At 42.3% G+C, this 14185-nt stretch overlaps 1 protein-coding gene across 7 annotated transcripts in view; it reads right to left on the reverse strand.

Moving 5' to 3' along the window:
• The window catches only part of Eml5 (EMAP like 5), a 201749-nt gene extending 187923 nt beyond the window's left edge, over nt 1-13826 (reverse strand). For 6 of the 7 annotated variants that reach the window (XR_015445090.1, XM_087195457.1, XM_087195455.1 and 3 more), the window contains exon 1: nt 13201-13826. Coding sequence is in view for 6 of the 7 variants with exons in the window: in XM_087195457.1 (XP_087051583.1) it covers nt 13201-13397 (197 nt within the window). In the remaining variant the exon portion in view is untranslated. The remainder of the gene's footprint in view (nt 1-13200) is intronic. The other variant, XM_087195458.1, reaches the window with a different exon arrangement.
• Between the last annotated feature and the right edge of the window lie 359 nt (nt 13827-14185).

Here is a 14185-nt window from a genome sequence, read left to right on the forward strand (position 1 = left end):
GTGCCTAGATGTCGCCCCAAGGCCTCATGTGTTGATAAGTGGGGCTTTTTCAGAGCTGGCTGGATCTAGAGTGTGTGATACTTGGATTAAGGGTGTGCGATTACTAAATCAGTCCACTGATTGGTTTGGCACTGCCCTAATCCCAGTAGTCTAGATTAGAGTGTAAAAGGGACAGAAAGAAGCTGCTAAGCTCCCTTGTTGCTTTGCTACCTTCTGCTCACCATGAGCTGTTTCTCCTCCATGAGGCTTGTCTGCCATGGCACCATATCAGACAATTAAGGACTGAAACCTCTACAAGCTGTGAGATAAATAAACCTTTCCTCTTTTAACCTTGGGTATCAGGTATTTTGTCTCAGCATTGAGAGAAAAGTAACTAAGAAAAAATCTGGTACCAGAAAAGTGGAATCTTTGCTATGGCTATACCGGACCATGTATTTTAGGAGCCTTTGGAGCTGGCTTGTGGGAAAGGGAAGAGTTAGGAAAGGTTTAGAAGTGCCAACTGAAAAAGCAGAGCTGGAACACCTTAGACTTTACTTGATGGGAGATTCTGGTCAGAGCTCAGAAGGCCAGAATGCTGACAGAAATGATGCCAGTTGGGCCGGGGATTTAGCTGAGTGGTTCCGGCGCCTGCCTCACAAGTGCAAGGTCCTGAGTTCGATCCCCGGTACCAAAAAAACAAAACAAAACCCAGAAATGATGCCAGTAAAGACCAGGCGCTGGAGGTGTCTGCTTGGAAGGACGGCACTGGCTGCTGGACTCCAGAAGATGTGTGTTATGCTTAGCAGAAAGTTTGTCTGCATTTTGCTCATATCCAGAGACCATGCCTGAGACTCAGATTAGGGGCAGTAGACTAATCTTGCAGAAGAAATTTCAACACAGTCTAATGTAGGGGCAGTGGCATGGCTACTAGTCAAATTTATGTTGAGAATCAAGAGCAAAGGGCCCAGCATACTAATTTTAAACATTTTGAATTTTCCCAGAAAGGAAGCTCCAGTAAAGTTGGGACCTGCAAAGATGGAAGAGAGAAGAAATTGGTCACTGAAAAGACTAGCAAGAAAATGCCAAGTATTTCAGAAAACAACAGAAAAGATGACTGGAGGACATCACAAGAACCAGCAAGACTCCAATATTTGCAACCTCATGGTTGCAAAGGTGAAACACTTTGCTTTGAGAAGACAGCCCCAGAGCACCATGTTTCAGAATGGCAGTATCCTAGGGAGGTTGTTCCTCAGGATTTGGTTCATGGGCACTTGACCCCTATACCCAAGAGAGAAGGAAGCATGGCTACTACTCCAGCTGGCAGCAGACCTTAGCATCAGCTACCTGGTGCTGGTTTTAAGTGCATGCAGAATGCAAGAGTTGTGGGGTCAGGAAGGCTTCCACCCAGGTTTCAGAAGAAGGCCTGGGAGGCCAGAGTATGAAGTTGAAGGTTCAGTGGAGAACCCATAAGTTTGGAGAAGCCAGGAACATGAATTGTCTGAAGAAAACTGCAAGGAGGGAGCAGAGCTGGCCCAACAGAGAAGCCATAGGAGCTGTCACCACCAGAAGTGATGTAGATGTGGAGCTACCCAAGTCCTTCAAAGTTCACATCTTGCCACAGATTGCCTGGGATGCTGGACATGGAACTACAGGTCTTAAAGTTTGCCCTGCTGGATTTTGGACTTTCTTTGGTCCCATTCCTTTTTATCCCCCATTTGTACCTTTCGGAATGGTAATGTCTATCTTGTGCCATTGAATGTTGAAAGTGTTTAACTTCCTTTTCATTTGTACAGGGGCTCACAGCTAAGATTTTGCCTTAAATCTCAGAGGAGACTTTGGACTTGGATTTTTTCAGCAATCCTGAAACTGTTAGGACTGGCACCTCTTAGAGATGGACTAAATGCCTTTTGCATAAAGGGATGTGCAAGAGTCTTTGGGGGGCCAGGGCAAAATGTTATGGTTTGTGTCTAGATGTCCCCCCAAAGCCACATGTGGTCACAGGAGGGTTTTTTCAGAGGTGGCTGGATCCAGTGTGTGGTGCTGGGATTGATTCATGGTCCAATATGGTATCAAGAGCACTGGGATTAAGGGTGTGAGTGCTACCTGCCCTAAGCAGCCTGGATAAGATATATGGGATAGAAAAGAGCTGTTGTTGTCTCCTGATTTCTTTGCTACCTTCTGCCCACCATGAACTGTTTATCCTCTGTGATGCCTGTCTGTTACCCTGCCTTGGAGCCACTCAATGATAAACTAAAACCTCTATAACTGTGAGCTAAATAAACTTTTCCCCCTTTAACTTTGGGTGTTGGGTATTTTGTCTCAGCAATAAGAAAAGTAAGACATTGTGACTTCAATTACTTAAGAATACATGCATCAAAAAAGCATAAAAGGGAATAACCTATATCTCTTGATTGTAGGCAAATACTTTCTAGTTTATGCTTCTGAATTTTCTATAAATATGTACTGCTAGTCTAAAATAATAATAACTCTCCCAGAGGGAACCTAGCAAGCCTCTAATAATCTCTTATTATGGTGACCTCAACCTGCCACATAGTCTCTTCATATGGCTGTAAAGACTGCCTTTTGCAAATGCATGTTATCTAAATCTAGCATCTAAGTTCCACATAAGATTTGTATCACCATGAAATGGTGTTTTATGGATTAAGTACATTGTCCACAAGTTAAATAATAATTAGCAAAGTCATACTGTAACCAAGTAATGACAACTAGTCTACGAATACCTATATTACAAGACTTGGAATAGCCTTCCATTTTTAACTCCTGGTTGAGAATTACATCCTGCTCCTCTCTGATGAACCTTACTCCTACAAAGACATGGACACGGAAGTGGTTAGACCTAATTATGTCATCGTCTTGTGGCAAAGTTAAATAATACTGGGAACAATATTGTACTGAATAAAAACAGCAAAATTCTTAAGTGTAACTGCCTGTGGTCATTGTCACCACCATCAACTCCCATACTGAAATGAATATATAATACAACTTTCACATTATTAGCAGTGGTGTCTAGTATCATACATCCTAACCTGAAAGTTAAGTCTTCTCAAAGTGATGCAAACAGGTAGATTCTGATGGATTTGGGGCAGGAAACAAATATCTTCTTTGTGTGAGAAGTGAGGTAGGTACATGATTCCTAGAAACAGGGAGAGAAGCAGGATTTCCTTGACAGGAAAACTGATGGCAATTGTGTGTCTTGTTTTTTCTAACTGATGTGGAAAACAACCTAGCTTGTACACTCCTCTCACCATCAATTTATTTATGGATCTTTAATTTCACTTAGGTGCTCCCGGTTCTACCACACCTTACATATTTCCAGTACATAAAACTACAATCTCTCCTTTCTCAGGCCCCATCAAAAGGCTGTCATCATCTATAACTCTGACAATGCTACAATCCAGAATTGTCATCTCACATCCAACTGGTCTCTGTTTTATTTCTATATTACCCAGCCTCTAGATTAAAGTAAAATCAGGTATTCTTTCACAGTTGTGAACAAGATAAGTATTATGGCTTGTGTCTAGATGTCCGCCCAAAGCCTCATGCAGTTGTAAGGTGGGGTTGAATCTAGAGTGTATGATCTAGGATTAAAATCGTGTGATTACTAAACTATTTGAGTGATTGGTCTGGCACTTCCCTAATCCCGGTAGTCCAGATGGCATAAAAGGGGCAGAAAGACAATGTTAAACTCTCTTGTAGCTTTGTGGTCTTCTGCTGCCATGAACTTTTGTCCCTCTTGTTGCCTTTGCTACCTTGTGTGCACCATGTTGCTTCTCCTCTGTGATGCCTGTTTGCCACCCTCCCTTGGAGCCAGCAAATTATGGAGTGAAACCTCTACGAACTGTGAGCCAAATAAACCTTTCCTCCTTTAACTTTGGGTGTTGGGTATTTTGTCTCAGCAATGAGAGAAAAGTAACTAACACAATAACCATTAGAGTAAAATCTCAGTTAACACCTCCTATGATTATAATCTCTTCTTATTTGACAATCCAACATGATATAAACCTCCTACCCCAGGAAAAAAACTAAGATTTTTGTGTTATGATGAATTGCCTATTGAAGGCCCCCAAAATAGCTAGATCCAGGCCACAATGTCCACTTTCAGCCCCATGCCTACCCGCTTATCCTAGTAGTCAACCAATACCAAGCAATTATTTGGTATTTTTCCCCATGCATCCTACTTCAGATGTATGTGCATATCAGTGTTATAAGGGAGGGGCACTATGTTTCACTTGATTTTTAAAAAGTTAAAAGATTTACGCGATCTGAAGAGAAACCAGAGTATCACTTGATCTTTTAATGATCCAATCCACCTTTAATTTGTATTGGCCAAGAAAGGGTTATACTGTAACCAGGAAATACAGTAGTTATTCAGGATTTTTTTTTGCAGTCTTCAGCCAATATAACAATACCTTGTACCATCCTATAATCAGAATAAAGTCTACTGTAGTCAAAGCACCTTGTTTACACTAGCTAAGAATAACCCCTTGTCAGTCTTACGCTGTCTCAGAATATTAATCTACATTGAAGATACAATAGAAAATTGTTGTTTCATGTGGCAACATATGGTCTTAAGCCCAACAAAATACAGTATTCTAGGACCTAGCCCTAACTGGACATAAATCTAGGGTCATTTTTTGTTGTTGTTGCTGGGGATTAAAACAGGGCCTCAGATATTCTAACCACATTACTACTGAACTACATACTCCATGCCCTAGTCCCAGGGTGCTGGATGAGGATGACCCATCCTTCTGATGGATAATTATGTATCCTGTCCAATATTAACATATTGGATGCCTGGTCTATTTATCACTATAGATCCTGGCTCCAAAGTAGAAATTTATTAATGTACAAACTTTGGCTTTTCATGATCTAAACCACTGAAGGGAGCATAGAGGGAGTTACTCAGATTCAAGTGACCAAAGTGTGACCTCTGTAAGGGCCAGGCTCAAGGAGGACTGGCTGCCCTCTAAGAGTCTGCCCTTGAGGAAATAAACACCTTAATATGAAATATTTGGTACAAGGACTCCGCCCCGGCTCCTAGCCAGATCTGAGAGCACACTCCTTCTAAGACACATACGCCTTATTAGCATGAGGCTACCTTTGTGTAACATGATATATAAGCAAACAGGGAAAGAGCAAACTTTGGGAGACTCTTAGAACTGCATGTAGGGATTCTGACCAGTGGGACGCCGATCAGCCACTGTCCTGGGATTTCCCTAGTTGTCCTCAGGTGTTGAGCCAAGTTGCTATCCCGGCTAGTGATGTATTACTTCTATCTGTCATACTTTCTTTTTACTATTCTTATTGCTGTCTTTACTTTGGCTTTTGTGTGGCATGGTATGACTTTCATCTGGGATCAAGCCTCAATTTAACTTAGTGGTGGACTGGAGTAGCTTGGTATTAGCCCTTGCTACCACAACCATTCAGCCAAAGCCACTGCTGACAGTGCACCTGCTGAAATTACCATCTGAGACACTGGATTACAGCAAACTTCAGCTGACAGCATTTAGGATGTATTAGTGGAGTTTTAGGGAAAAGTCCCACCTCTGGGGGTTCCAAAAGATCAGGCTTGCCCACTCATTCCATGACACCAATAAAGGAGATGAGAAGTGAAGAGCAAGAAAGCAACTTTAATCAGCATGGTCATGCTGGAAGGACAGACAAAAGAGATCAAAAATCTAGATTTGAGAGGCCCATGGAAGCTTTTGGGTTTTATATAAAAGGGGAACAAAGACAAGGATTGGAAGTTTGCATACCTGGGGGGCCTGCATGGGTGGCAGCCCAGGTAATACTGCTCAAGTTGTGGTCTGTTTCACCGATTATCTCAGAACTGGTTCTGTGAGGTTCTGGGGGTCATCACTACTTGAGAGGTCAATGCAGTTCCCTCCCTGAGATGAGGGCTCCTGCTTAGGGGGACAGTCTCGGATCCTCTCATGGGGTAACTACTGCAGGGGGCAGGGGGAGCACTTTATCATGGAAGGTTCTCCTTTTCTTAAATCCAAGGTGACTTAAGGTTTAGGACAATGACAGGAGACGTCTAGACACCACTCCAGGGGGTCTGGAACTGGACATTATAAAGGCTAGCAATTAGATGACCTTGAAAATTAGTATAATTACTCATACCTTGGTGTCTTTGGTCTTGTTGGGGAAGAGACAAGCTAGGTAAATTTACAGCAAATAAAGCTGGTATTACAGACCCCTCTTGTGACCAACATGCCTATGTGCAGAACTGAGCAAGGATCCAAAGTTTGAAGGTAATAATGGAGACAAATACAAAAAAGAAGACCAAATTCCATCCTACTTTTAGTTACTTCCTGGCCATCGGCAGGTCCATCCTCTAGGTCCTGTTACAGATGCACACAATCATATACACAGCTGACTTTCCAGGGCCCCAGTAGTGAGCATTTCTCTGGATTAGTGATGGAGGACACCTGTGTTTTAGTGTTTTTAACCCCTAATGATCCTGAGCAGATCCATCAACAGAAAACCAGACTATGGATTGTTTTTTCGGTAATAAATCTTCAAACAGAGATGTCAGCATGGGGGAAACCAGGGTATTTAAAGGCGGTCCCAGTACTTGGCAAATTATCCACATTATTATATAATGCATAATACTAAGTGAATGAACTGGGTAGGGCTCTGAGTTTTTTTCAGGTTAACTCCTAGCCCACCAGCTGAACATGAATTATAACTACAGTATGTGGTTTCAACCTTAGCCCCACAGTTGAATTATCTGGGAAGCTTAAAAATTAAAAACAGTTCAGTCACAGTGGCACACACATATAATCCCAGCTACCTGGGAGCTGAGACAAGAAGGTTTCAAGTTTGAGGTCACCCTGGTAAACTTAGCAAGACTTTGCTAAAAAAAAAAAAAAAAAGGCCGAGGATGTAGTTCAGTGGTAGAGTACTTGCCCTGGGGTCTATCCCCAGTAGCTCCTCCCCTCAAATTAAAATAAAAACAACAAAGAAATTACACCTGGGTTTCACCATAGACAAATTAAATCAGAGTTTCTGTGTTTTGCTTAACTGTCCAAGCAATACTATTACATAACTAAGCCTGGGAATCAGCAGTGATTCTCAAAGTTTGAACTTTATCAAAATCACCTGGAAGTGATTAAAACTAATTGCTGGCCTCATACCCTGAGTTTCTGATTTGGCAGGTATGGTACCTGAGAATTTGTAGTTCTAATAAGTTTCTGGGTGTTGGTAATCTGTTAGTCTGAAGGTCACATTTTTTAGTACAATATTAAGAATCTAGGGCTGCCAGTCACTTTTAATAACTAAGTAAAGTGGGAACTCTTGGAATAAATCTTAAAGGATGCTGGTTCTGTGTAGTAATAATGATATGAATCATTTTGACTTCTTCCTACTTCCTCCTTTCTCCCATCATGTGGACAGTTTTTTGGGGAGTCATTTGATTTCAAAGTAATAGTGGCACAATAGTTAACACCAACACTAAGGTGAAGAAGCCTTCATCTTACTTCATCTTACTTGATACAGCTGGTCACTCCTTCCTTCCTGAAATACTTTTCACTTGACTTCCATATCCCCATACACACTCATTTGATATTCCACCCACCTAGGAATCTGTTTTTTAAAGACTCTTTCTCTGTCTATATTCATTCCCTTAGGGATCTCATCCAGGTTCATGGCTTTGAATACTATGTACCTGCTGATAAAATCCAAATTTATACCAGCCAGCCCAGATTGCTTCTTTGAATTACAGACATGCTTGATCAACTGCCTAATTTACAACTCCATGTGGCTGTCTATTAGACATGGCAAACAGAACACTTCTAAAATAGAGCTTCTAATTTTCCCTTCCTCTCAAAACAAAACATTTGCTCTTCCCAATTGTTATGGCTTGTATCTAGATGTGCCCCCCCAAACCCCATGTAGGAGCGGCTTTTCAGAGATGGCTGGATCTAAGTGTGTGAACATGGATTAAGAATGTGATGTTGGAATTAAGGGGGTGGTACTAAATCAGTCCACTGCCTGGGATTATCATAGTTCTGGGTGTGGCTGAAAGGATTTACTGAAGACAGAAACCCCATCCTGAGTGTGGGTGGCACCACCCAAAAGGCTTGTATCCTGGATGGGATAAAAAGGAAAGGCAGGCTTGCTGATTGCTGCTTCACTGTCTCCTGCCTGCTTTGCCATAGACTGTTTCTCTTCTGCGATGCCCCTCTGCCATGCCTCCCTGCCTTGGAGCCAGCCAACTATAGACTGAAATATCTACAAACTGTGAGCTGAAATAAATCCTTCCTCCTTTAACTTTAGGTGTTGGGTATTTTGTCTTGGCAATGAAAAAAGTAACCAAGACACTAATCTTTCCCAATTCAGTAAACAGTAACACCACTGTAGTTGGCCTGACAAAAAATTCTGTGATCATAATTGACTTTTCTTATCTCTCATAATTTATATCTGATTTGTTATAAGTTATACTGCCTCTAAAAAACATATCCAGAACAGTCTCAAGTAGTTTCCCTGTTTCCATTCTGACCTTCCCCTCAGACTGTCCTCAGTATGGGAGCCAGAGTGACTTTATTTAATCATAAGTCAAATTATGTCACTAACTTGATTAAATTGTTTAAACTGTTCAAATAACTTGTAGTCTCATGTGGAAAGGCCAACTTCCTCTCAATAGCATACTGTATAAAGTCCTACACCATCAGTCCTCACCACCACTGCCTATCTCATCAAACTTCATTTCTTACTATTTACCCTGAGTTCACTCTACTCCAGCCACATTAAATTTCTTACTGTTGTTCAAATATACTGTATGTCTACTTCAAGGCTTCTGTACTTGATAGTCCCTTTGCTTAATATGTTCTTTCCTGAGATTTCCATATAGTATATTAATCTCACATCCAAGTGAACAATCCCTGGCTTAGGTATTAAATAACTGCTGCAAGAATAAATAAACCAATGTCACTTAAGAAAATATGTTAATACTATATATCCAACAATTCTACTACTGACCATATATCCAAAGGAAATGAAATAAGTGTGTCAAAGAAATATATGAACTTATATGTTCACTGCAGCACTATTCACAATAACCAAAACATGGAAACAATCTAAATGTCCATCAACTGATAAGTGTGTAAAGAAATTATCGCACATACCACAATGAAATATTATTCAGCCATAAAAAGGATGAAATGCTATCATTTGTGACAATATGAATGGAACTGGAGATCCTTATGCTAAGTAAAAGGAGCCAGGCACAGAAAGGTAAGTACCACATAATCTCATTTATACACAGAATATTTTAAAAAGTTGATCTCAGAGGTTGAGAATGAATGTAAGCAGAGACTAGGGAAAGCTTAGGGGAGGAGGAGATGGGAAAAGGTTGATCAATGAGTACTGATAAGTTCTGGTGTGCTACTCAATAGCAGTACTACAGATAATGACAATGTAACATATTCCATAAAACCAGAAGAAAGCATTTTGTATATTTTCACTATAAAGAAATAATAAATGTTCTAATTTTTACCATGATCTAAACATTACAGTGTATATATGTACCACAATACCACAGGATACCCTATAAATATGCATAATTTTTGTGATTTTATGTATTACTTAAAATTTAAATTAAAAAGTGTTTTAAGAATGTAGGAATGACCAATTGTGTCAAATAATGATAACAAAAGAGAAACAAAAACTACTATTGGATTTGGCAATATGGAGTTTATTAGTGATCTCGACAAGAACTGCTATAGTGAAATAGAATATAGCCAAGAGTAAATGGGAGAAAAGGAACTGAAGACAGTACAAACAACTTTTAAAGAATCTCTCATAAGACTGCTGCATATGTTACCTCTTCTCTGAATTCTATACCATCATCCTTCTGATGACTATTTCTCCCTGTTTTCCTTGAAGATTCAATGTAAGTATTATATTCTTTAACAATACTATGCTGTTATATCCCCACATACATATAGTTATGACTTGTGACTAGATGTCCCCAAAAAACCTCATGTGGTGATAGGTGGAGCGTTTTCATAGCTGACTGGATCTAGAGTGTGTGGTGCTGGGATTAAGGGTGTGTGATTAATAAATTAATAAATCAGTCAACTGATTGGTTTGGCTTAGTTCTAACTATGGATAATGGGAAGGCCCACACTGGATGTGAGTGCTACCTGCCCTAAGTGTATAGCCTGCATATAATATAAGAGACAGGAAGAAGGCTGCTGTTGTTGCTGTGGCGGTTTGCTGCTTGCTATTTCACTGCTTTACAGCCTTCCTGCCTTCTGCCTGCCAGGAACTGTTTCTCCTCTGTGATGCCTCTCTGCCATGCCACTCTGCCCTGCAGCCAGCCATCTATGAACTGAAACCTCTACAAACCATAAGCTACCATAAACCTTCCTCTAACTTTGGGCAGCCGGTATTTTGTCTCAGCAACGATAAAAGTAACAAGACATATATCAAAGGTACGCTAGTAATATCCCTAGTACATGTATTCTAATTGACACTTTACTTGGCTGTGTCTTCAAACTCTGAGAATATTATGTTAGAGACCCTTGCACAATGAAGATGCTCAATAAATAAGAGAAAATCTTGAAATAACAGTAAGTTTGTAACAGCTTGTAAAAACCTATTCTGTTTTTAATATATACCAAAACATTTCATTACTTATTTGCATATTTACATGTAAGATAGTTTAAAAACAATAAAAAATAGTTAAATGGAAATCTAAAAATTCAGCTTTTTCCTAAGTAAACAATATAGTTAACACATGTTTGAATATTCCAACTATTATTCTAGATAATACCTACCTTTCTGTTAAGTTTATTCGTTAAAGAATGTAGTATTTGAAAGATTTAATGTAATATTTAAATGTTTTAATTTCTAGACAAATAAAAGTCTTACCAAAGAGAATCATGGCTCAGCCTGTGAATGTTAAGTTCACCTAATTCTAGTTAAACATAAGACATTTTGTTAAATCCGTAGGTAGTCTAATAGTTTCTGAAAAACTGTTTCTAGATATTATACAATGTGTAAGAAAATCCTGGTATCAAGTTTGAGGGAAGAGTTTATGCCTATTTCTCAAACTGCTTATGTTAATAATACAGGGTGGCAGTATGATTCCCAAACAGTCACATGAGACACTTTTTATAACAGATTCCAGGCTCCAGCCAGAATCCTAGAAGATTCTGACTTAATATACTTGAGAAAAAGGGTAAACATTTCTAAAAGCTCTAACTAAAAAGCATATTAATATACTTGAAACAAAAATGCAAGAAAAAGTGACCCCAAAAGTCCTGTCTTACTTCTGACATTAAAACTCAGTTGCATAGGGCTGGGGATTTAGCTCAGTGGTTCCGCCGCCTGTCTCTCAAGCGCAAGGACCAGAGTTCTATCCCTGGTACAAAAAAACCCTCAGTAGGGCCAGGGATTTCGCTCAGTGGTTTCGCTGCCTGCTGCACAAGCGCAAGGACCCAAGTTCAATCCCCAATACCAAAAAAACCCCACCTCAGTTGCATATCTAAACCAATTACTAGAATAAAGATTAGTAAACAGTAAGTGACTAGAGAAGTATAGTAAATATTAGTAAAGGTTACACAACTACAGCAATATAACGTTCATAACTACCACTGAGAAAAAAAATTCAAGTGCACCATGAAGACCATAACATCCCTCATATTTGCACCACTTACTAAATTCAACCTAACAGACAACATCTGGAAGAAGGCTTTAGTCAAGGGTGTTTTGTCCAGGTAAAGCTAGTATGCCTTTTGCTCCAGGTACTCCTGGTACTAATATATGGAGAGAGAGAGACTTGAAAGGGTTAGTGAAAAAAAAAAAAAAGAAACTAGAATTAACTCTGCTCTTGGGATAAATAACAACATAAATATGACAGTTTTTTGTTTTGTTTTAGTTAGCAACTTAAACTATAGTATTCTACTAGGTCTGTAACCCTGATCACCACTACAAAAAGAATCCTAATTTGAGAAAAATGAAATGACTTGTCAGTTTCCTTTCCAAAGCAATGCATCAAGTACAATCTTGCAATACTCCACTTTCATGTCTTAAAAAAACAAATGAATAACAAAAGCCTCATTCTCTATTCCATAATCTCAATTTTTGCTTCTTGTCTTTACTCCATCTTGCCCTACCTTCTGTTTGTCCTAAACCACTTCCCCTCCTACATATTATAGAGTATAGAGATACAAAGCAGAACCACTTTATTTGTGGAATTTAATTATCACAGCTTCTTGCCTACAAGACATCAAACCAAGACACTGGATTCAAAATGTCCAACTTAAGTACTGTGGAACAAACATAAGGGAACAAAATTAACCAAAACCAAGCACAGAATTTCTTTAAAAAACAAACAAACAACAACAACAACAAAAAACAGAAGCAGCACACACATACATTCTCCAAATGTTTTCATTATATTTTATTCCATAAAGGACAAAAATGCTGCACCTGAGGACAATGGTCACAGGTCTGTTTTTGAAGCTTCGAACTTTACCACAAAAGTTCTAAGACACTGAAAAATAACATTTTAAATATACCGCTCACCACAAAAATGTAAACAAGCACTAGGACCAACTTTAAGATACTGCCCAAGAAAGAAAAATACACACCAACACAAAACCAAACCGCCGCTATTTAAATGAAAAGATAGGAAAGTAAATCTATTTAGGAGTAGTTTAGTGAAGATAAAACGAGAACTGATCATCGGTGGGGTTGTTTTTAGCAGCTTTTTCGAGTAAGACTTACACCAAACTGCCTTTAGGTGCGCAAATTTTAACCTTTATGAATAGCCTGAGGGTTACCTGGGTTTCTTTTCTATCTGCTAACTGCAGGCAATGAAACCTGAACTAAAGATAACCAAGAGGCGAATACCCTCCAGGATGCCAACCTGGGCGTGTTCCCCAGGACTATCCTGAGGTCCCCGGAGCTCCCGTCAGTTCTCCACGGTAAAGGATTTCCCCTCTGCTCTTTAAGAATCCGTTTAAAAAACATCCCACGGAAATTTTTTTTAAAAGTGCTACCGAATGCCCGGTGCAGCACCGACCCGACAAGTGGGTCCCCCAGACTTAGAAAGACGGAAAAACAGCGCAGTGACAAGTGGGTAGGCTCGGGGTCAGAGCCCCGCGGCTCCTCTCCAGGACGACGTCCCTTCGGGAGCGGTCACGACGCCTGGAGCCTGGGCAGGCGGTGGCGGCCCGGTCCCCGTACCTGATGATGTCGTCGCTGTGGCCTCGGTAGAACTTCTGCCGGTGCTCCCGCGGGCTGTATACCACGCCGACCCCCGCCACGAAGTACACGATCTCCTTGGCCGCCGTGTAATAGAGGTTGTTGCGGCACTGGTGGCCCCGGTACCCGTACACCCACTCGAGCCGCAGGTGGCAGCTGGGGGCGCTCCGGGCCGCCATGGCGGGGTGTCCCCCACGCTCCGGCTCGGGCCCGCGGCGGCGGCGGCGACGAAAGCCTCCTGCTGGCGGCTGGGACCTCCCGCCGGCCGCGTCCTCTAAGCCGCTCCCGGCAGGTGCATCCCGCGTCTGTGGCTGCGGCCGCAGCCGCCTCAGCCCACGGGCGGGAGGAAAAGCCTCGCCCCGCGGAACATGCTGAGGGCCGCGGGCGCCGCCGGCCGTCAAGGGAATGCCCAGAGCCCTTCGCCTGCCTCGGCTTGCTGCGTCTCCTCTGCACGCAGCGCCGAGGCCGTGAGAGGAGCCGAGCGAGGGCCAGCCTTCAGCCTGCAGCGCCCCGGACGCTCGCGATCCCAGCTCCCCGCCCCGGTCACCCGGGGCGCTCCCGCCCAGCCGCGTCCTCGTCACCACAGCCCGGCGGGCCCGCGCCGCGCGCTCCCGAGGCCAGCCGAGCGGCAGGCGCGCGGCCCCGCCCCCGATCACGCGGGCCTGGTCCTTATTCGCGCTCGTCCCGCCCCCGCACGCGTGGCCCCGCCCTCGCCCGCGCCCTCCTCGTCCTCACCTGCCTTCTCCCCGCCCCGCTGGCCGCCTAGGCCCCGCCCCAGCACGCGTGGCCCCACCCCTGTCCTGCTCACCCCGCCCCCGGCCGCGTTCACCTCCGCCTCTCTCTCCGAGCCTGGCAGAGACCTGGAAGTCTCAGGGCCGCCGGGCTGTCTCTCTGTACCGTGGCTCTCCCAGAATGTCCATCCGCGTGTCTTTCCCCAACGTAGCGCACGCTGCACGCCGAGCTCTTA

The sequence above is a fragment of the Heterocephalus glaber genome, unplaced genomic scaffold, assembly GCF_053883595.1.
Source record: "Heterocephalus glaber isolate CG9 unplaced genomic scaffold, H.glaber_assembly_v1.0 deba00001608, whole genome shotgun sequence".
In the NCBI taxonomy this organism is placed as follows: Eukaryota; Metazoa; Chordata; class Mammalia; order Rodentia; family Bathyergidae; genus Heterocephalus; species Heterocephalus glaber.